Genomic DNA, 22,263 nt, shown 5'->3' with positions numbered 1-22,263 from the left:
GTGTTTTGCCCCCTAGATTATCCAATTTCCCCTTGACTTAAGTAACTCAGGTTTCCAATCTATAACAAAGCTCTTTCTTAGAGTCTTTTCCTAGATGTTTCTTGAAGGAAGAAGAAAGAGTTTGAGCTAAGATTTGTATGTCAAACAAGCCTCATAATGAAGCTTTTAATTTTGATTCAAAACATTAAACAAACAAGCTGGAAGGAGCAAATTATTGAGTTAATAATTCTAAGTTATTCATGAACTGCTCTAATGCTTTGCAATCTTACTTTTCCTCCTCTCAGTATTTCTTTTTCTCAGAACTTTGTCCACCTTAGCATACAAAATCTTCACTTTGTTCCAAAGATTGACTGCTAAGAAAGGAGAGTATTTAATTAAAAGAGAGTTCTGCGCACTGCTGTTCATGCTTTTATTTCTTCAAAATTAACCCCTTGACTTTATGCCATTAATGGCTTTGTATAAATGAAATTACATTATGCTGCCTTTAAGTTTATTATTGCTGTAGTTACGGCAGAAACTTCTACAATAATAGATAAACAGTTTCATTGACAACAGCAGAAAAAGCAATGATGAAAGAAAAAAGGGATTTGTAGAAGAAGCAGATTCTCTTTTTGTGCATTATGCAAAAGGAGCAGATAAATTAGAGTTTATTTCTCACCTACAAGGTGGACCTAAATTGGGCCAACGTTGAGAGTCACGTCATAGTCAGATCAGGTAGAGCAGCCAGTTGGAAATTAGATGAATTGATCCCACAACCAAAGCTTCTTAGCCTTCAATTATAAAGCTGAGCCATGCATGGACCACAAATCATAGGTTCTGTTACACAAATTTCATAGATAGAAAGAGTGCATTTTATTTGGACAGACTCCAATTCACATCTTGCCAACCCCCTTGTCAGAGAGTACAAAGTGAATTGAATTTTTAGGTTTCAATGTCTTAGGGAAGATCCTTTGTCTCATGATTGTTTAAGTAGTACAACTGCTGGTTACCATTTTCTTCTTCCATTTTTCAAGCCTAATTTGATATTGCCATTAGGTTGAATTAAAATTAAATGCCAAAAAAACTGAGGTGAGAAACTAATTTTTTTTATTGATATGATCTTGTTGAACTGCACACCCAGATCTCGAGTTTGCTTACCAAAAGAAAATAAAGGACTGCCTAGACTCCAACACAAAACTAGATATATACTAGTAGGTTTTAGCAGAAATTCATGCAACCAGCTACAATGAGTTAAGGTTGATCCACAGAGAGAGAGAGAGAGAGAGAGAGAGAGCGTATGAAACATATTTCAAGTCCGAACATAAATTAAGGAGTTGTCTGAGAAAATGCCTACAATTGGAATTCAGATAAGGTGGGGATTGTACTATGTGAAGTCTGGAACTGCTTCTGGAAGTGTTGCCCATAGTTGATTGTCTGCTATATGGTTTTATTGTGAAAAAAAAACCTTTTTCTTAACGGTGAAAGCAAAATGTGGAGGGTACTTTGTGCCTGGTTGAACCCTAAAGGAAGGTCATGGTTTAATTTAGGGGTACCCCAAGATGTAAGTATCCATTAATGGAACTGCAGAGAAGCTTTGTGGCTACGAGTCTATCGGCAAAAAGGTTTAGAAATTGCTCTAAATTGGGGCCTTAATTTATGCCTGGCTTGGTAGGACTCGGACTAAGGTCAGAGATGCCTGCCTAATCCTGGATTTTGATTTTTAACGCGTTACAAATGAAATTTATATATATTAATCACAATCAAATAAGTTTCAATATATAATAATAACTGATACTCATAAGCTAATGTTAGCCTTTCCATGAATGGTAAACACAATTAATTAACTACGTAGGTAATTAGTTTAATTACAAGTAGACGTATTTAGTAATCAAAGAGATAGAATTCAATGGCTGCATCGGGAATCAATAAAACAAGAAAGGAGAAGTGGTGGAGGGCATCCCTTCTCGTAGATGCTCTTGTCTTGGGGACCCTACCTTTGAGAGGTCTCCTATAATGAGCGTAAAAAAGGTTAAAAGAGAAGTGGCAAAGGACCCCATCTCTCAACTATTGTCTTCAACCATTCATCGTGGCCATCGATAACGATACCATCTGTCAACCACCAACCTGTCATCCCACCATCGTACACTCCCCAACTTTTTTACTCTATTAGTGTTTCACCTTTACATTTTGTTTAGATTTTATAATTTACAAATATATATATATATATATATATATATATATATATATAGATATATGTATTTGAGTGAAAATCTTTAATTCAGCTATAATTAATACTCTTTTACATCAAACAATATCTTATACGGTTGATCATTATACATACAATACAAAGATCGCAGAGAAAGGACCTATGCATGGTGCTGGACCTAAGCATGTTTCATACCTGACAGAACCAGAGCGAATTTGATAGAATCTGATTGGTTGATATATGGAATCATATTTCACATCAAGTGTTTTTTAACAAAAAGAAAATGTGCCAAGGAAGGAATGAATTTACCGTGGGGAGTTTGGAAAATGGTAATGTTCGGCTTTAAGTTTTGATGCATCTCATCACCAAGCTCATATCTTCTTCTCTGCTAATATTGTCGGAGCGACTTCTTGCCCGACCTAAAATGCATGCTGCATAAGCATAACAATAAATGGTAACCATTGTTACTGTTTCAGTAGTAAACGTTGGTGTTATTTGTTGAAATATGTCTGCGAATCGACGTATCCTTAATTAAAAAAGATTTAATTTGTTACGTAAAAAAAAAAAAGATTTAATTTGATACGTGAAAAAAACATTGTGTCCTGCTGCTACCACTTTTAAGTCTCTTTTTTTCTTGGGTAAAAGGAAATTTCATTGCAAGAAGGACCAAATTACGTTGAAATACATACAAGTACTTCTCAATTCAAGCGGTAAGTTGGAAGCATCCCAGTTCCCTACTAATTTAACGCGATATGCCTTAGCTATATAATGGGTTAGACCATTGTCAATCCTTCATTTTAATCAAAAAAAAAAAAAACCAAAACTGTTAATGAGGGAAAGAACTTGTAACTTTACTCTAACAAGCAAAACAGTTATTGGCATCTTGCTTGATATTCAATCATACAATTAGTCCATAATTTTTGTTAAAGGAGTGAATTTTATTTTTATATAATAATTTGTAAAAATTAAAAGATTATTATCAGATTCAATTTTTAAAATTCACAAGAGAAATTAGAAAGTGAAGATACATGTATATTTATAAAACACTAAAAATTAATAAATTAGTTAATTGTTACATAGAAATATAACCACCATTAGTCTCATTTTTTTTAAATTTAAAAATTGTACCTTAATGTGTGGAATAATAACACATTAATATAAGAAAGTTAATGAAAAGCTTCATGAATTATAGGTTATCACTGTTGGATATTTTCAAATAAATATCGGACACAATCCCTTGTTACAATAAAAGGAAAAGTCATGTTTATTGGAAATTAGAAAATAAAGGAATGGCTATGTTTGATGAAAATAAGAAAATAAAAAAAGAATCACATTTGTTCGAAAAAGCTAACAGTTGTGTCTTTGAAATAGACACAATTGTGTCTATTGAGAATAGGCACTGAGCCTATAAAAAGGATCTTCCTTTAAACAATAGAAAACCATAACAATAATCTCTCATTACCTTCTCAACATTCTCCAAGTTTTCTTTCATATCATTTTGCTGCAGAAAAATCTTACAGAAATTTGATAATTTTGTCATACTCCGATGAGTACTCAGTAGATTGATTTCATTAGTACAAAATGCCATCAATCACTAAGTTTTATTGTGTCTTCGAGGTTTATATGCCGGTAACTCTTTTGCACACTACAAGTGGAAGCGAATAAAACCTTAAAGACAGTGGCATTGATACATGCCTTGAAATCTTTTCGGTATTTTTCAATTCAATGTTCTAACAATCTTAAGGTTTTATTTCATTTGTAAATGGAACATTAAGAGAATTGACTTCTGACTTTGAGAAATTGGACCAGTTTGATAGTGGCGACTTTTTAAGATGGTAGAAGAAGATGTATTTCCTACTGTTAACATTGAAGGTTGTTTATGTCTTGACTACACCTAGATTAGAAGAGGGCAAAAATGAGTTTGTTGCTGCAACTAGAGAGAGGAAAAAATGGGACAATACTGATTATATTTGCAAGGGTCACATTTTGAATGATCTGGCTTATGGCTTATTTAACACATACTAGAATGAGGCTACTGCAAAAGAATTGTGGGACAAACTAGAAGCTAAGTACATGATAGAAGATGCAACAAGTAAGAAATTTCTTATCAATCACTTTAATAATTATCAAATGATCGATGGACATTCTGTTATACAACAACTGTGAGAAATTGAAAGAATGCTTAATCAGTTTGAACAATATAAAATGAAAATGGATGAAACTATAGTTGTATCCTTCATTATAGAGAAACTTTCTCCATCATGGAAAGACTTTAAAAGAAGTTTGAAAAACAAGAAAAAGAAATAACTCTTGAGATTTTGGCGAATCATCATCAAATTGAATAGGAATATAGGAAACAAGAACAAGTTGTTATTTCTAGTTGTTGTTTTGGTGAAGTCAGAGTACACGTTTTGGAGGAAGGATAGACCACTAAACCTGTAAAAAATAAGTTCAAACGGATTGTCAATGGTCTAAAATTAAAAAGACAAAACAAAAGCACATGCTTTCATTGTGAAAATCTAGGACATTTCAAGAAAAGATGTCGAGTATTGAAGAAGAAAAATGATTCTTCAAGAAAAAATGCTTCTAAAAATTTTGTAGTCATGATTTTTGAAATTAATGTGCTTAAAGAAAATGATGTCTGGTGGGTTAATTCAAGAGCAACAAAGCATGTATGCAATGACAAAAGTCTTTTCAAGAATTTCGCACCAAGTGAGTGCGAAAATTTTTTATAAATGAGAAATTCTTCTACAACAATAATTAAAGGCAAAAAGACTGTTGAACTTGAGTTCACTTTTATAAAAACTTCAACTTTAAAAAATGTATACTATGTTCTAGAAGTTAGAAAAATTTTAATGTCTATGAGTTTATTAATAAGTTTGGTTTTAAGTATATATTTGAGGCAGATAAATTCATTCTGTTCAAAAATGGCATATTTGTTGGGAAAGGTTACATGTGTGATGGAATGTTCAAATTAATATTAATAATAATAATAATAATAATAATATAATAGTTGTTTCTGCTTATATGGTTGAATCTTCTTATTTATGGCATTATAGATAGAACATTTAAATTATAAAAGATTGGATGATATGTATAAAATGAACTTAATTACAGAATTTAATCAAAATATTGATAATGCAATACATGCATGCTAACAAAAATAATTAGAAATCATTTTCCTAAAGTTAAAAGAAATACTTAATTACTTGAACTAATACATTATGATGTGTGTTATTTGCATAGTACACCTACAATAGCAACAAAGAAATATTTTGTCACATTTATTAATGATTTCTTTGGTTATTGCTATGTATATTTGTTGCATTTTGAAGATGAAGTGTTTGATAAATTTGAAATTTATAAAATAAAAGTTGAATTAAAATATGAATATTTTATCAAGTGCTTAAGATCGGATAAAGATGGAGAATATTATAGTCCAGGTTATTTTGCCTCCACCAAGATAATCTATCATATTTCAACACCTTACATACAACAACATAATAATGTGACAAAAAGGAAAAGTATGGTTTTGACCGAAATGGTAATGCTATGTTATCATACACAGGTATTGGTAAATGTTTTTGGAGAGAAGCTTTATTAATAACTTGTCACATATTAAATAGAGTTCTTAAAAAAGAAAATAAAATAATCTCATATGAGCAATGAAAGAAATAGAGACCGAACCTTAGTTATTTGAAAGTTTGAGGGTGTAAAGTTGTAATTAAAGTTCTAAAACTCAAAAGAAAGAAATTAGGTGAAAAAGAAATAGAATACATATTTATAGAATATGCACAATATAGTAAAGCATGTAGGTACATGATAATTGAATCAAATGATTCAATTTCAGTCAACACTGTTATTGAATCAAGAGATGCAATATTTGATGAAAGTAGATTCAAATCTGTTTCAAGACAACTATAGGCACTACAATTAGTTCAATCAAATGACATTCTACTGAAACAAAATGAAATTAATGATGAACCTAGTCCAAAAATAAGTAAAAGCAAAAATGCTAGAAAAGTAAAAGATTTTGGTCTAGACTTTTATATGTTCATTGTAGAAGGAACAAGAGAAAATATTGACAATAAAATTCCTTATTGTTTTAATTTGGAATTAGACCCTATTATATATGATGAGGCAATGAAGTCTTAATATTTTGCATTTTGGAAGGAAACAATCACTGATGAGATGAACTCAATAATGAGAAATAATTCTTGAATTTTGGTTGATCTTCCAACAAGTTCCAAACCAATGGGTTGTAAATGGATTTTCAAAAAGAAAATGAAAATGGATGGAACCATAGACAATTTCAAAGTAAGATTAGTAGCCAAAGGCTTTATGCAAAAGTTAGGGATTAACTACTTTGATACGTACGCTTTTTATTAATCCTAGTTATATAAGAAGAAATTGGTTCAAAAAAAAAAGTTATATAAGAAGAAATTATCTTGAGTATATCTTTTTAATGTGCTTTACTTTTTATATTTAGTTAAAAAAAATTATCTTGAGTATTTAATATTTAAACAATCCTAATTATATTAGAGAAAATTATTAATTTTATATATTGTATTTAACTATTTCTATTTTATAAATTATAGTTTAATATTTAGTATTTTATGCTTAAATAGAATAAAATAAGAATATTGGATATTGATTGTATTATTTTTTTAGTTGTTTATATTGAGAAAGACAAGATTTTGAAATAAAATAGATGATGAGTTTTTTGCAGATAATTTAGTTGTTTATATTGAGAAAAACATTACCATCAATAAACAAAACTTTCCTAAAGTACTATTATAAATCTTTTTCTTTTTGTTTTTTCATTTACATATTATATAAAATTATTGTCTATTATGAATCTTTTAATTATTAATGATTAAGTTCAACATATTAATTTTAAACATTTTTAACATTTATTCCTCTTCATTTTTTACCTCTTCAATAAAAGTTGGCTAGCTCTGCCCCTGCCTAAACTTATAAAAAAAACTCTCATTTGAACTAGAAAACATACAATAAAAAACAATAACAACAATCTCTTTTCCCATCTCAACATTCTTCGAGTTTTTTTTTTATATCATTTTGTTGTAAAAAAATTTTATAGAAGTTTGATAATTTTGTCATACTCGAATGAGTATTCAATGTATTGATTTTGTTAATGTAAAACGTCGTCAATCACTGTACTTCATTTTATCTACAAGGTTTATACGTTGACTTTATATGTCGGTAACTCTTTTGACATTACAAATGAGAGTGAATAAAACTTTAAAAACAATGACATTAATACAAGCCTTGAAGCCTTTTTTGATATTTTTCAATTCAGTGTTTTAACAGCCACTAGTCAAGATTTCTATATATAACCTAATGAAATCTAGATGAATGTATAAAATTAACTTTCAACATCATTATTTATAAATTTATACATGATAAAATTGGTTTCTTTTGAAAGGAACATCAACAGATATCGGTGGAGTATAAAACTACTATATATCCAATTATCCAATTAGCACAAGTTGCTATTTCAAACATCTCTAACTCTCTCATCAATAATGTTCACCCAAAAATAAAGTCACATGTGCTAATAAGTACTAACTATGTATCACCCAAAAAATTAGGGAAAACTTAATTTGGTAATCTTACAAATCCAAGTCATCCAAATAAAAAAAAAGGGATTATTAATTTATTATTCTATGTAGAAACACTAAATTTTTAAATAATTGACACATGTTTATTTAATTAATTTTTATTTATAATCAAAATAGACATTTTGCAACACTGTAAACGTCCTTAACAAAATAAAAACTTTCATTATTAAATTTATAAAATTAATATTCTTAAAAGAATTGAATTCAAGACAGAGAGTTGTACCGAAGTGTCTATGGTCGAACCGAACTTTGTTGACATTTGTAAAACCTAAATCCGAACTCGAGTCAACTTGACTCTTCTATTTAAATATAATTAAAATAAAATTAAATGAAAAGTAAATATTTTATATTTATAATAATATCTTAAGTGAAGTCCAATCGGAGTCTAGTAACCTTGTCCATTCCCTAACACGTAGACAGGTCTAAGTTGTGCCTACTTAAATTTATTTTTATGATTGGGTTCAATCTGCAAGAGTAACTAATAATTGGAAAGGAGGGCGTCAAAGCTACCCAAATTTAGAGGTCAAAGTATCAACAATTCATCGAATCAAAATTTATTACTCTACACATTCACAAAATCTTGACTGCCACTCTCCTTTCCTTTCCTTTCCTTTGACAAACCTATGCAACAATAATTGTGAAATAACTTAGTAGCAGAGGTGGTAAATATTATAAATATCACTAATATATGATATATGGTTTATATGTATATATATTATGCTTATAAATAAATAGCAGATAATGACGGGTCATCTTCTGCGATTAAAAACAGTGTCGGGGCTTGGTTCGTGGCCGGTCCCCGCCCTATGGGACCGAGCTAGTGTCTTACGCCCCACGGCTCGTCCTTCCATGTCTCTCGCTCCCGTTTCCACCACATCATTTTCAGTTTCTCTTTAGTTTTTAGTCATTTATTATTGTCGTGCCGTGTTGTACATACCCATATGCACATTGAAAGTTTATTTCCCTTAAAAATGCCTTCTTAAGTTATTTATTGCTACCATTTACTTTGCAATTTGCATCATTTGATGTTCAATTATTGATTTCAATAGTTTAGATTTTTCTTTTCTGTTTTGTGACAGAAATAAGTATTTTAGTATGTGATCAAGTTTAAGTAAAAACTTATGTTATACGAATCTCATAATAGTTGATATTCCAGATTGACATTAATTAAATATTATTGGTTAGACTCAAATAAAATCAATATTACTTATTGTTAAAGTAAACGAAACTTATAAATTGAGTCAACTCTTTATTATTAACTATTATAATATTTTCATGTAGTGTTCTCTTTTTATATTTTCATGTAGTGTTGAAAACGTGTTGTTAACAAAATTTTTGTGATTGGATACAAAATACATATAAAAAAAAACAAAAAACACGTTATCACAACTCATGAAAAGTCCTTGGCATTTTTCATATGAATTTTTTTTTCCTTTCTAGAATGCGATATCAAGTCCAAATTAATTTTGCATATTGGTTATTGTAAATTACCACTAAATTAGCGTAAATATAATTACATTTTTGATACAATGAATAAAACTAATTTTATGCTATTAAATCTAACTGTATATTACTACTAAGTAGTTATATAGTATTTATTATTGAATTAGACATTCGAATTCTCGTCGGCAGTACTTGAATTTGGCAATGGAATGGTCATATTCAGGTTTGAGAAAGTGGGTATTAAAAATCTGTGGAGAAAAAAAAAAGTCTTAAAGTGTGGGAGGTTGGAGCGCACAAGGTGTGTTCTTTTTGGTGAGATTGGGGTAGTTTAGTGTGTTCCCCTTTTAATGATTGCCAAATCAAAAAAAGTAAAAGGAGCACGTTGAACATAACAATGTTAATATCCTCACATGAACGTTAAACACACAAAAAGGAAAATCCCCAAAAAGTCAAAACCAATCAACCGAAACAATTAAAAAAAAAAAAGAAATCGCTGCCTTCATTTTTTAATTTTTTAATCTTCATTTATAATTATGTTAAGCTTAAGATCCCTCTTTCAAGGCGAACCCAAATCGGAACAAAATAATAAGAATAATAATAATAAAATGATAAACAAAAAGCCTGGTGGTGACTGGGGCCGTACCCAACCCAACCCAACCCAACCCAACCAACTTCTTTTCTCTTCCTAATCTCAACGAACTGTACAGTTGGAACTGTACAAGTTTAGCGTCAGACTGAGACCCTACTTTCTCTCTCTCTCTCTCTCTCTCTCTCTCTGTGTCTCTGCAAAATTACAAAAAAAATAAAAAAAAAATAAAAATTCCCTTTTTATTATTAAACCAGACAACCCCAGCAACGTTGCTTTCCCTATACTTCAAATGGCTGAGAAGTAATCTCTTTTGCCGAGCAGCAAACTCTCTCTCACAAGCATTTAACTCTTTTTTCTAAGCTTGACCTCCATTGAAGAAACAAACCAAAGTTTCTCTCAAAATTCAGGCTGTCAGACTCAAAATTGGGTTGAATTTAGCCAGAGACCACTTTTTAGTTTCGCGAATTTTAACTGCGTATTTTTCAGAATTTCGAAATTGGCTAGTTTTCTTTTCTTTTTCTCCATGGAGCCAAAAGCAAGGACGACGGAAACCAGATCTAATGGAACGACGTCGGATGGGGACGAAGCAGTGGCGCTCGAATCGCTCCAATTTACAGACGAAATCCACCGTTTGATCTCGGCTCCGTCAACCGATAATGCGAGTTCCTTTACGGCTCTGCTTGAGCTCCCCGCCCCACAAGCTGTTGAGCTTCTTCACTCTCCTGAGTCGGCTAAGCTTATCGCGGCTCCGGCGCCCAACGTTGAAGATATCAAAGGCAGCTTTCATTTTCCTTCTAATACTGGTTTGATTGAACGAGCTGCGAGGTTCTCTGTGTTTGCTGGAGACAGTAACAACAACAATAACAAGACCGGCTCGGCTGAAACGACGTCGAACAACTCAAGCCAGAATCCCCAGAAGGAGGTGAAGAGTGAGCCGGCCGAGACCGAGTCATGTCAGCCGTTAGTTTCTGATCCAACGGTGGAGAAGCGGAGTATCAAGAGAAAGGACCGAGAAAAGAAGGTGGAGGAGAAAAATTTACTTAGGGTTTCTGGGGTTTTCCATTTTTGGTATAATTGTGATTAATTAGCTGATTAAATTTGTTTTTGCGGATTTATAGGTTAAAGGGTCAACGAAGAAAAGCAAAACTGCGGCAAACGAGAGCTCAGAGGACGCGGAGAAGCTGCCTTACGTTCACGTTAGAGCTCGCCGGGGACAAGCAACGGATAGCCATAGCTTAGCAGAGAGAGTAATTTACAAATTTTCATGATTGACTCCTCAATTAGTGTGCTAATCACTTATTAGTATTTGTTAATTTGTTTGTTTTTATTTAAGCTAAGTTTGGTGTTTCATACAGGCGAGGAGAGAGAAGATTAATGCACGAATGAAGCTACTACAGGAGTTGGTACCTGGATGCAATAAGGTCAGTTCAGTTGGATTAATTGGTTGATTAATGATTTGATGGTGATTTAAATTAAGAATATCTTTCTAAATGGGGTACAAAAAGTGTGTTTACATCTGTGGATTATTTTTGTTTAATAACGGCTTTGTCCCTGTCACCTTTTGCACAAAAGTGGATTACTTTTGTAAGAAGAAAAGTGCTGATCTGGTGTCCCAATGGCACTTTTGTAATTTTGATGCTTTTAGCTGTTTTCCCTTCGTGGGGGAGTTTGTTAGAAGTCCTTTTTGGGGTTAAGTTCGTCTTTTCAAATCGCAAGTACAATTTATTTCTGTTTTAGTGAAGGTAGTAAATTGTCAAGCTAGATTTTCTACCTTTTAACTTTCAACCAATTATAGCCTTTGATGTTTTTGATTTATCTACAGAACCGATAGTAATCGGTAATATTACAATTATAGCCTTTGACGACAGTGAAGGAAAACTTTAGTCTTGTGGAAATGCTAGCTGGACGTTACAAGGAAATACTTGGTAGAGATGTCTAGTTGCTTGTTAGATTGAATGTCTTTATTGGGTCCCATTTCATTGATGTACAACAGTTGCTAACTTCTCTTACAAGTTCGGCATCCATTCTTTATGGGATAAGTAGAAAAAGGATGGCCAAAAGAAAATGCCTGCCAAACTACACGGGGACTTGATGTGATAGTCCTTAGCAAATTTATTTAGTTGAGCTCAAAACGTAACTTGATTTATGCCTTGACGTTTCACAAGATCTGAGTCATTTTCTGGTGCCTTTTCTTAATGAAATGACCGAAATTCATTGAAGACAGGATGAGCTAACCTGTGAATTACCTTCTTTTTCCTAGGACCACCGGCCATGATCTCCTTAAAATTTGAAAGGATGATAGATGCCTAATTGTTAGAAAAAAATATTGATATTAACTGCTTTCAATTCATTGATGCTTTTACCTTGCATCTTTTGGGAGACTGGACATCTACAGAAATCCAGCTAGCTTTAGACTTTTAATTGGGGGGGGGGGGGGGGGAACTTACTTTGGAACTTATATCATCCCTTATGAGGATACATGTTTGGGACATCTATCTGCATGCCATGGGTAGTTCCTTTGTTTCTTATGTCTGTTTCATGGTTCTTGATATGCAGCCAAGTAAGATCATTATGTGGCTATGTCGAAAGTTCAAGTCTTAATTTTCAAACAATCAAAATCTAGGTGGATACCCTTATATTAAGCCTCAACCTTTATCTGTGTCCCATTCAGTTGACTTCTTGCTCTCTGGCCTGTTGCTTAGGCCATAGTTTCAAAAAGTACAATAAATGAAAAGTTCAAATGGCATTAGGTTCAAGAAGTTGGTTGCTCAGAAAGTCATTGTCATCTGAATTTCTTTATAGAATGCTTATGAATTCAAATAAATTGAAAACTTTTTGTGATCTGAAAAATGTCATGTGCTGCAGATTTCTGGTACAGCATTGGTGTTGGATGAAATCATCAATCATGTGCAGTCCCTACAACGCCAAGTAGAGGTGAGCATTGTGCATCTCAAGCATTAGTTTTGTTTTTCGCAGATAACAGAACATTTCAACTTGTAAGAAATTTGGTTATGGAGAAAATTTATGAATTCAAGAAATGTGTTCTTAAGCATAGCAAGTGGACTATATGTTGTAGGGAGAGACACAGGACTTGGCCACTGAATGGCCCCCCTGTTGGAATTGCTACCCAAAATTTTCAAATGATTGTTGATCATATCAGTGTTCAAAATTGTCTTGATTTGTACCAAAACCACTTTCAAATTATCATTAGCTATCAAGACTGCCTGCGATTAATCATCTTAGATGTTTGCCGAAGTGTTTTAGGTGGGTTTCACCAATTTATAGAAGTCAACATTTCCTTCTCCCTTGCTTACTGCTATGAGAGTTTCTGTGTTCTGCAACTGTTACAAATTGATGGTTCTCTTGGTTCTTGTTGTGAACATCCTTTGCTTGCTAAATGGAATTGTTTGCATTGCCTCCCAACCATATAGGAAAACTTTGCAAAATTAAGCAAAGATCCCCATAGGCTGGCATGCCTTATTGTATGCTATGTGGTGTGGTTTTACTTGCATCATCTTCCATCCCCATGGTCTAATTCTGGTAACATGTTTCTTTGGTTGCAGTTCTTATCAATGAGACTTGCAGCTGTGAACCCAAGAATTGATTTCAACCTTGATAGTATATTCACAGCAGAAGTAAGTATTAGGCACCTTTAGTCTTGTATGTACGGTATAAAGTTGGGAATTGAAAGCTCTTTTGGTGATTCTCCCAGTTCATGCGACAAGTAGCTTTGTTTTTAGCCTTTTATAGTTTTGGCGGGAATTAAGCTACTGCTATACTCCTTCAGAGCACCTTTATGGCGGGAGTGTCTTGAAATTGTTTTAAGTCCATAATTGTTGTTTATGAACTTTTTCTATAGATTTGGTAAAGCCTAAATGGGTGTGCACTTTATGGTATGCCTTCTTCATTTGGATTTCTACCCAGTATCCAAAAGGACTGCTCCTCATTTATATTTGGAGGGCAGTGGATCATGTCTGGACCACCATCTTCCATCTGCCTATTTATGCTTTCAACCATTTTTTAATGTGTGATTGGGAAAAATGGTTGCCAGTCAGCTGAATGTAAATGTAGTCATTTCAGTGGAACATCAGAATAGTGGGTCCATCTATGAAGGCCCATGATTGCAGGAAATTATTGAAATTCATGGGTCTTCAAACTAAATGCAATGCTGGTTAGCAGATTGTGTCGAATGAAAATTACTGAAATGGTGCTATTAAATTACCCTTTTGTTGTGTAATGACTACACTTTTGGCTTTTCATGTACATTGGTTATAAAGCCCATAAACTAATTGTATAATAGATTATGTTGGGTATACACATATATATATGATGCCCTATTTACACAGTTTCCCATCAAGTTTCTCTTCTTAGGGCAAGACAATAGCTAATTTGCTATTGGTTTTAGTTACCTGAAAATTTCCACTAACATGTCTGATTATCTTTGAATACATGTAGAGTGGATCTCTAATGGACGGTAACTTCCCTAGCATGGTTATGCCTCTGATGTGGCCTGAGGTTCAAGTCAATGGAAACAGACAACAGTATCAACAGCAATGGCATTTTGATGCAATTCAGCAGCCCATTTGGGTGAGAGAAGAAGTTTGCAATAATTATATTACTCCTGAGAACTCGCTTTTAAGTTATGACTCCTCGGCAAATTCAGGTAGATAAAACAGGCATATTTGCCTTCTAAATCGTAATTAGTAAATAGGCAAAAACACAAAATAACGTTTTGGATCACTGCTAACTTTCAACTTAAGAAAGAAACCGTAACGCTTGGGCAATACCCTTAGTTCAAATGGTCAGGGACAACCAACAAATTATTTAGTTCTGGCTTTTAGGCCGCTGTTGATAAATTTTCTCACAGATTCCATTCAGTCAACTCATTTCTATTTAATAAATTGATCAGAATTTTGGAGAAAGAATGGCATTGTAAATTGTGGTCAGTTCAAAGATTTTTGTTTATTTCTAGTTAAGAGCTGAGCTAAATGAATTTTGGTAATAGTTTAAGGTGTTGCAAATTATTTTCCGTTTAATGGCCAGCACGGGGTATTGTTATACTATTATTTTTGATAATCAGGGGGGGAGCAAGTGGGGAGGGGTGTCTAGGCAATGTATTGTATTTTAAACTTTATCCTATATTACTTCATCTGTAGGGAACTTTATTCTTTGTTAGGAAATGATGCAAAAATCTTCTTTTCAGCTTCCAGATATTTGCTACATTAAACTTTTAGAGTTTGATATAAGCCATACCTTTTTGATTCAAATATCTGGAGTTGTATCTTTCTTTTAATCCAAAGTAAATCGAGACCGAGACTAACTTCTATTGCAACTTTGGTGCAGCAACATTGCACTCGAATCAAGTGAAAATGGAGCTATGAAGCTATGAAGGCCGAAGAAGTTCCAATGGTTAGATTTATGCAAAAATTGTTCTAGTGGTAGCTAGTAATATTGTATATACCAAATATTAGAAATCAGCAAGAATTAGGAGAGAGGCCTCACCATTTATCTTTGGGTTTCCATGCGAGTCAGTTGGAAACCTTTGATTTCTCAGGACCGGAGACAAGAAATGTCAGTATGCTGTTATTAAATATCTCTTACTATATATACTAACTCAAGAGTCATTCAATCTAATACTTAGTTTGTAAGGTTGATTGACTTATATTGTAAAATCATAGAACGGACTATGATTAAACTATTAAGAATTCGGCTTCATTTTGTCATTAAATGGTGTCTTCTTCTTCTTCTTCTTCTTTTAAGACATGAGAAACTTATATTGATTGTGATACCAATATTTATTCCTTTCCACCTTGACTTCATTTCAAGTGATCATGGATCCTCTCTATTCTTATGTTGTAAAGTCACAATCTGCTATGTCTGTGGTTGAATCTTGCTGTGACTATGAATATGAGCTATCAAAAGGGTTCCACTGGCCCCTATTCTGTCCGATGCCGTATGTATCATTTTGATTAGAAGGTTGACATTCACACCTTCAATTCCAATGAATCAGTTCTCCTTCTCCAGCCGTGCTTTCTTTATAATGAAAGAAATACAGAAAAGGCAGTCTGAAAACCATTGCCAATCCACTCATCATTGTGCTTTGATCTGTCTGGTTATCCCAGACAGGGAAAAGAAGAAAAGCAGAAAGCAACGAGTCACAATTAATGAATGGTGTCTAAATTAAATTAAACCCATTTATTTTTATGTCGTTGATATGTTCATTTGGCTTGGCCATTATTAATTTTATCTTGACTCTTCCTTGTTCTACACATGCCAATGACTAGAATATAATAATAGTACTGTGATATTTTAATTCTAGTTCCGTGTCAATATGGTGAAACCACTTGCACCAGATTTCAGCTTTACCAAACCCAAATTTCATATTATTTTCCGAATCAGTGCCGAAAGCAATCGAAAAACATGGGTGCTCATCCAATTCCCCAGCTAACAGTTGTCACTCTCATGTTCCTCCCCACCATCATCCAATCCCATCCTTCAACCTACTCGACCATCTCCGTCACAGACTTCGGCGCCACCGGAGACGGCAAACACTACGACACATCCGCCATCCAATCAGCCATCGACACCTGCCACAACTCCACCACCAAACCATGCTACGTAACCTTCCCACCAGGCACCTATCTAACAGCCACCGTCTTCCTCAAATCCAACGTCGTTTTGAACATTCCCAAAGGCTCTGCCATCTTGGGTGGGACCAAATTGGAAGACTACCCAAAAGCGTGGGATAGATGGTATGTGATATTGGCTGAGAATGCTAGCGATGTTGGGATAACGGGTGGAGGCGTGGTTGACGGGCAGGGATCGGAGTTCGTGGTGAAGTTCGATAAGAGGAAAAATGTGATGGTGAGTTGGAACCAGACAGGGGCTTGCTGGGGCGATGAGTGTCGGCCCAGGTTGGTTGGCTTCCTCGACTCGACCAATGTTAGAGTTTGGAATGTTACCCTCACGCAGCCGGCTTATTGGTGGTTAGTCTGTTTTCTTTTGCTTATTCCTTTCTATTTGCATTTCTGTCCACTTATATTTTTATTTAGGATGAAAACATATGAAAAAAATAGAAAAACTAAAATATACAAAGAGTATGAGCTTTCATTAATACATTAGTACAAATTAAAATTCGAATTCTTCCGTAAAAAAAAAAAATCATATCTCTTTTATCTTGTAGATAATTGTTTGTCATGACTAAAGTTCTAACAAGCAAAATGAACATGCCAAATTGGTGTCAATCGAAACTACATTAAACTTTTTCAAAATTGCTTGCTACTAAATAAATTAAGGGAGTGTGTTTGATTAATTTGATTAAAAAATTCTCTGAATCTAATTTCTTGTAAAAAATTAATTGAATTGATCAAAATTTTGCTTTAATCAAATTTGTTGATTAATTGAATTAGATCGTTTAGTTCGGTTAATCTACGCATAAATTTTATGAATAATTCATGCATTTTTATTAAAAGTTGATTTTATGGATAACTAATAACAATGTTATAATTTTGCAATTAAATTTACTTTAGGAGTTTGTGTTGATGACATGACATGTCAATTTAATTTTTTTTAACCACGTGGCACACTTTAGTACAAAAAGGTTTTAATTTTAATAAAAAATATTAACATTAATCTTTTAAAATTCAAAAAAATATATATAAATTAGGATTTAATTAAAATAAAATATAATATTCTTATATTGATATGTGCCACATAGGCACATAATTCATCTATCGTAGTTTACTAAAGTAAAATGTAAAACTTTAAAAGTGTGTTTGGTTCGCAGAAAAGAATAAAGTGGGAGTGAAATAGCTATTCTATAGGAATAAATAAAAGATAAATAGCTATTATGTAATTTTTATAATTTATAATTAAAATTTAAATCTTTTTATTTTAAAATCATATTATTTTTTATTTTTTTAATTTTAAATTTATTTTAATTTAGTGAGAGAAGCATAGAGATAGTTGAGTAGAGAGAAAGGGAAAGAAATTGTAAAAAGTAAATAAATTACATTTGATATGGTAGGGTAATTCTTAAAATTGATAATCAGCATTTTTGTCTACTAATCTTTTTATTGCCTTTTGGAAGTCATTCCTTCCAACCAAAGAAGATGTTAAAGAAAGATTAGGAAACATGCTGTACATTATCAATTATTTTTAGGTCAAACTCTTAATAATAGTATATAAAATGAAATTAACTAAAATTGAAATAAAAGATTAAAAAAGCAGGGATTACAAAATGCTATTATAATCAGATGCGGTATCTTTCAAACCCAATTAAATTTCCATTCTTATGATGCGTTTATATATGTGTCAGAAGCATGTTGGCTCCGAAGCTTATCCTTTGCCACTTTTCCTTCACATAATTTCGTTCTTCATTTGATGGATACTGGCTATCCAGGACCGACACACTCCATGTGAGGCTTTTATATAGTTGCTCCATGTGTTTTTTGTAATGGAGATGTAGTTTGGTCATTGCATTTTAGCTTATCCTCACGAAAGGACCACTGTTTAACGGAAGGCGACTGCTGCCTTTTCCGCTTTTTGCTTGTCTGGATGGCAACTTGACTTTGGACTTTCTTGGCATCAATGCTAAACGTTTCTGGTTCTCCTTTCTTATGGGTGGACCATTTTCTATTACATTGCACCCTTTTTGTTAGTGTACTACTAGTATTTTTGTCAATAATTTGTCTGATATTTATTATCCCACACTTTTTTTTGAATAGACATATTGTCAGAATTAGTATATATAGTTCCAAGTTACAAACAATGATTTAAAGGGTGGCTACTGGCTGGCATAGGGCTAAGATTTGTTGCTGGTATCCATGTGTTAGTTAATTGTTTGATTAGATAATCTGATACCATGTGTTTCTAGAGTTAATTTGATTTGTTTTGATGATAGAAAAGATTAATTGAATATTCATTGATCAAAATGAACATAAAAGTAGATTTTGAATTGGAATTGTAAGGAACTAATTGTTGCAGGTAATGTTAGATTTGACAACTAATGCAGGTTTTATGTTTAGAATTATTTCCATTAATTGCTTGATAGGGTGTTGTTATTTAATATTCAGCTATTTAAAAAGGACAGCAATTAATAAAACCAGACAATTGCTGTTAAAAAGGGTTTGGATGAAATAATCAAGAAATAAGGTTGTTAGATATTTGACTCAGATTTTAATAGAAAATTGGTTTGAATTCCAACAGAATTCTATTGATTGAAAATTATTTAGTAATTAAGTTTACGAAATTAATAAGATTTTATGACTATAAAGTGGGTTTTAACTTTTAGAATTATGAGAGTGATCTCTATATGAGAGATGAGTTTTTTGAGGGTTTCACAAAATTGAAAGAATATGAGAATGAGTGGAAAAAAATTCCGAGTTACATGGGATAAAGGATATTTCATGAGTTTAAACATTAGGGAGCATGGAAACTGGATTTGTTTCAGAACTCGGGTTTAATGTTTTATTTTAGGTATTTATATTCTTAGTAATCTCTACGTTTCGTGGATGTAAGCAATGAATGTTGAACCACATTAAATAGTCTCTTGTGAGTTGATCACGATGTTGAATGCGTTTTCACTTGAAAATCTCAACAAGTGATATCAAAAATATGGTTGAAGAATTATTATGATATGATCATGAAAAACGAGTAGTGATAGGGATGATGATTCGGTGTTGGGGGATTTGTTGCTATGGGTTGTGTTGGTTAGATCAAAGACATGCAAGAGGAGATTTGTCAAAACAAAATGACAATGGCAAGTGGAATAATTCTCAATTGTTTCAGTGGAACTCCAACAAATTTCTGATTCTGTGTGAGAATTTATGTTGTTAAAAATTTGACAGCAACAAGTGCAAATCATGAGTAAATAGGAATAGAGCACACGGAATACTTTAGAAATTTCTCACTACTCTAGAGGTATTGATAATTTTTTTATGATATTATACTCTTACTCAGGGTGAGTAGTACACAATTTTTGGATGGTGTTACATGTTTCAAAAATATGTGGAGTGTAATATTGGTTTGCCAAGAAAATCACATTTGGCAAGGTGATCTTGATGAGAAGAAGGGTTTGGTGGTTTACTTTCTTGGAGATTAGCAAAAGAAAAGAAAAGACCTCCATAGTGCTAGTTAATATAGTCTCTGGAGCCCTTCAAAAAAAAAAAAAAAAATAGTCTCTGGATGCAGATCAAACTAAGAGACGATTCTTGTTGAGAGATGTTAGATTGAGGTTCATCTCTGAGGTCAACAAGGTTGAAGATGGCTTAGTGGCTGTACATGGGTATTGATCGTTTTATGCTAGTGAGATGGAGTTAGCATAAATTCTATGATGTGTAGTGGGGTTTTTACAAGGCCGATGTTTTTAGCGAAATTTGTGTTAAGTTGAAAATTTGTTATATATTTATTCAAATTCTAATTGAGAATCAGTTTGAATTCTAGTGGATTTTTATTGGTTGAAAATGATTTGATGATTAAGTTTATTCAAGGGATAAATATACTTAATAATCAAAAGTTATTAGTGATCAAGTAACAAGACTCTATAAATATGAGGTGGGCCATAACATTTATAATTATGACAATGATGTAATTTTTATTTGATAGGTGGATTTTCTGTGAGAGTTTCACAGAGACAGTTTTAGGGATGTGAAGAAGAGTGGAGAAAACATTGGGTTATATGGGATAAAAGGGTATTTCATGAGTTTAAACACTCAGAAATATGAAAATTGGGTTTGTTTTTGGGCTCAGGTTTAGTGTTTCTTCTTGGGTATTTGTACTTTTTTTAAACTTTATGTTTATAGTGAATTTAGCTCTCTCATCTGGAATGTAGACAATGAGTGTCAAGCCACGTTAAATACTATGATTTATTTTCGTGTTGATCTTGACTTTGAATATGTTTTTGCTTGAAGTACCAACAAAAGTCACTAAATTTATTTCCTTTGAAGTATAGGGATTGGTTTAAACTAAAATTTTCATTCTGAACAGAAAGGGAACCACATTGGTTGGTTAAAATGGTTTAAGCCCAGAATTCAGTTGGCTTTTCTGTGGATTTCTGGCAAATGTTTTCTAGTCATTTAGTGAATTAGCTAGTGGAGTACATAGAGCTATAGACTCTCTTTACTGTCCTTCAATCATGCTAGTCTTCAATCCATTTAAATTTGTTATATAAAGCAACTAACTTGATCAATTGTGTTGGTCTATCTCTTCCCGTGCCTTCAACTTATCCTTGTATTCTGATGAAGAATTTGGATACATTGCAGCTTGCACATAGTTCGATGTGAAAACACATCAATTCATGATGTTTCAATATATGGAGATTTTTATACGCCTAACAATGATGGGATAGACATAGAGGATTCAAACAATACACTGATTACAAGATGCCACATCGATACTGGAGATGACGCTCTATGCCCGAAGACATACACTTCCCCTCTTCATAACTTAACAGCCACAAACTGCTGGATTCGAACAAAATCTTCAGCAATCAAACTTGGAAGTGCTAGTTGGTTTGAGTTCAAGAATTTGGTCTTTGACAACATTACTATTGTAGATTCTCACAGAGGGCTTGGATTTCAGATACGTGATGGAGGTAACGTTATCGGGTTTGACACAAGGCTTACTTAGTGAAACATTTTTGGTTTATGGTTTCCTCAATGACTTGGGTTTTATCTTCTGCAGGAAATGTAAGCGACATTACTGTCTCGAATATAAACATCAGCACAAGATACTATGATCCGTCATGGTGGGGGAGGGCTGAACCAATTTATGTGACAACCTGCCCGCGAGACTCAAATTCAGCAGAGGGTTCAATCTCTAATGTAAACTTCATAAACATCACTGCGAATTCTGAAAATGGGATCTTCTTATCAGGCTCTAAAGGTGGACTGCTAAGGAATTTGAGATTCATTAACATGAATCTAACCTACAAACGATGGACAAATTATGTTGGCGGGTTGGTTGACTATAGGCCTGGATGTCAGGGACTTGTGAATCACAGCGCAGCTGGTATTATCATGGAACATATTGATGGTTTGGATGTTGAGAATGTAAATATGAGATGGTTCGATGGACGAACAGTGCAATGGGATAATCCTCTGGACTTCACCCCTTCAACGGTGAATAATATTTCTTTGCTTAATTTCCACTCGGGTTTCTACAGTCAGTGACAGGAAGGTTGGAGGAGAATTCTTTTTGCCAAGTCATTCTTGCTGGAAATAAGATACGAATTCATGATCTTTACACGAAACATGTGTGGACACTATCATTTAAGGATTAGTTTTGTTTGTAAACTCTTTTAATTATAACAAAAAAAGAAATTATTGATTCACACTTCCAGTTGGCTGCTTTATGTCAAAGAAAGATTCAACAAATGCCACTGAACCATCCACAAAATAGTTATC

The 22,263-nt window shown here is 33.0% G+C and overlaps 2 protein-coding genes across 3 annotated transcripts; both read left to right on the top strand.

Annotated features, from left to right (window-relative positions):
* The first annotated feature begins 9,995 nt into the window (after positions 1-9,995).
* Positions 9,996-15,587, top strand: LOC18599043 (basic helix-loop-helix (bHLH) DNA-binding superfamily protein). 2 transcript variants are annotated; one of them, XM_007028840.3, is made up of 7 exons: positions 9,996-10,880; positions 10,978-11,106; positions 11,215-11,280; positions 12,725-12,793; positions 13,423-13,494; positions 14,315-14,446; positions 15,203-15,587. In XM_007028840.3, exons 1-7 carry the CDS (start codon positions 10,383-10,385, stop codon positions 15,224-15,226), a joined length of 990 nt encoding a protein of 329 aa, XP_007028902.3. In that variant the 5' UTR covers positions 9,996-10,382; the 3' UTR covers positions 15,227-15,587. The 2 variants fall into 2 exon arrangements, with proteins under 2 accessions (XP_007028902.3, XP_007028901.3); XM_007028839.3 differs by having other exon boundaries at positions 9,998-10,880; positions 14,315-14,522.
* Positions 15,588-16,124: 537 nt separating this feature from the next.
* Positions 16,125-22,192, top strand: LOC18599042 (Pectin lyase-like superfamily protein). The gene is made up of 3 exons (XM_018121122.2): positions 16,125-16,845; positions 21,121-21,452; positions 21,542-22,192. The coding sequence occupies exons 1-3, from the start codon at positions 16,280-16,282 to the stop codon at positions 22,027-22,029; spliced, it is 1,386 nt and encodes a 461-aa protein (XP_017976611.1). The 5' UTR covers positions 16,125-16,279; the 3' UTR covers positions 22,030-22,192.
* The last annotated feature ends 71 nt before the right edge of the window (positions 22,193-22,263 follow it).

This window comes from Theobroma cacao, chromosome 5 (genome assembly GCF_053813885.1).
Source record: "Theobroma cacao isolate CCN51 chromosome 5, ASM5381388v1, whole genome shotgun sequence".
In the NCBI taxonomy this organism is placed as follows: domain Eukaryota; kingdom Viridiplantae; phylum Streptophyta; class Magnoliopsida; order Malvales; family Malvaceae; genus Theobroma; species Theobroma cacao.
The sequence above is the reverse complement of the archived record's forward strand: the minus strand, read 5'-3'. Positions and strand labels throughout refer to the sequence as shown.

Coding starts and splice junctions, on each gene's coding strand:
- LOC18599042 (XM_018121122.2), top strand. CDS start 16,280: ATGGGTGCTCATCCAATTCCCCAGCTAACAGTTGTCACTCTCATGTTC. Junction 16,846..21,120: donor ACGCAGCCGGCTTATTGGTG/GTTAGTCTGTTT, acceptor GATACATTGCAG/CTTGCACATAGTTCGATGTG. Junction 21,453..21,541: donor ATTTCAGATACGTGATGGAG/GTAACGTTATCG, acceptor TATCTTCTGCAG/GAAATGTAAGCGACATTACT.
- LOC18599043 (XM_007028839.3), top strand. CDS start 10,383: ATGGAGCCAAAAGCAAGGACGACGGAAACCAGATCTAATGGAACGACG. Junction 10,881..10,977: donor GAAAGGACCGAGAAAAGAAG/GTGGAGGAGAAA, acceptor GCGGATTTATAG/GTTAAAGGGTCAACGAAGAA. Junction 13,495..14,314: donor ATAGTATATTCACAGCAGAA/GTAAGTATTAGG, acceptor GAATACATGTAG/AGTGGATCTCTAATGGACGG.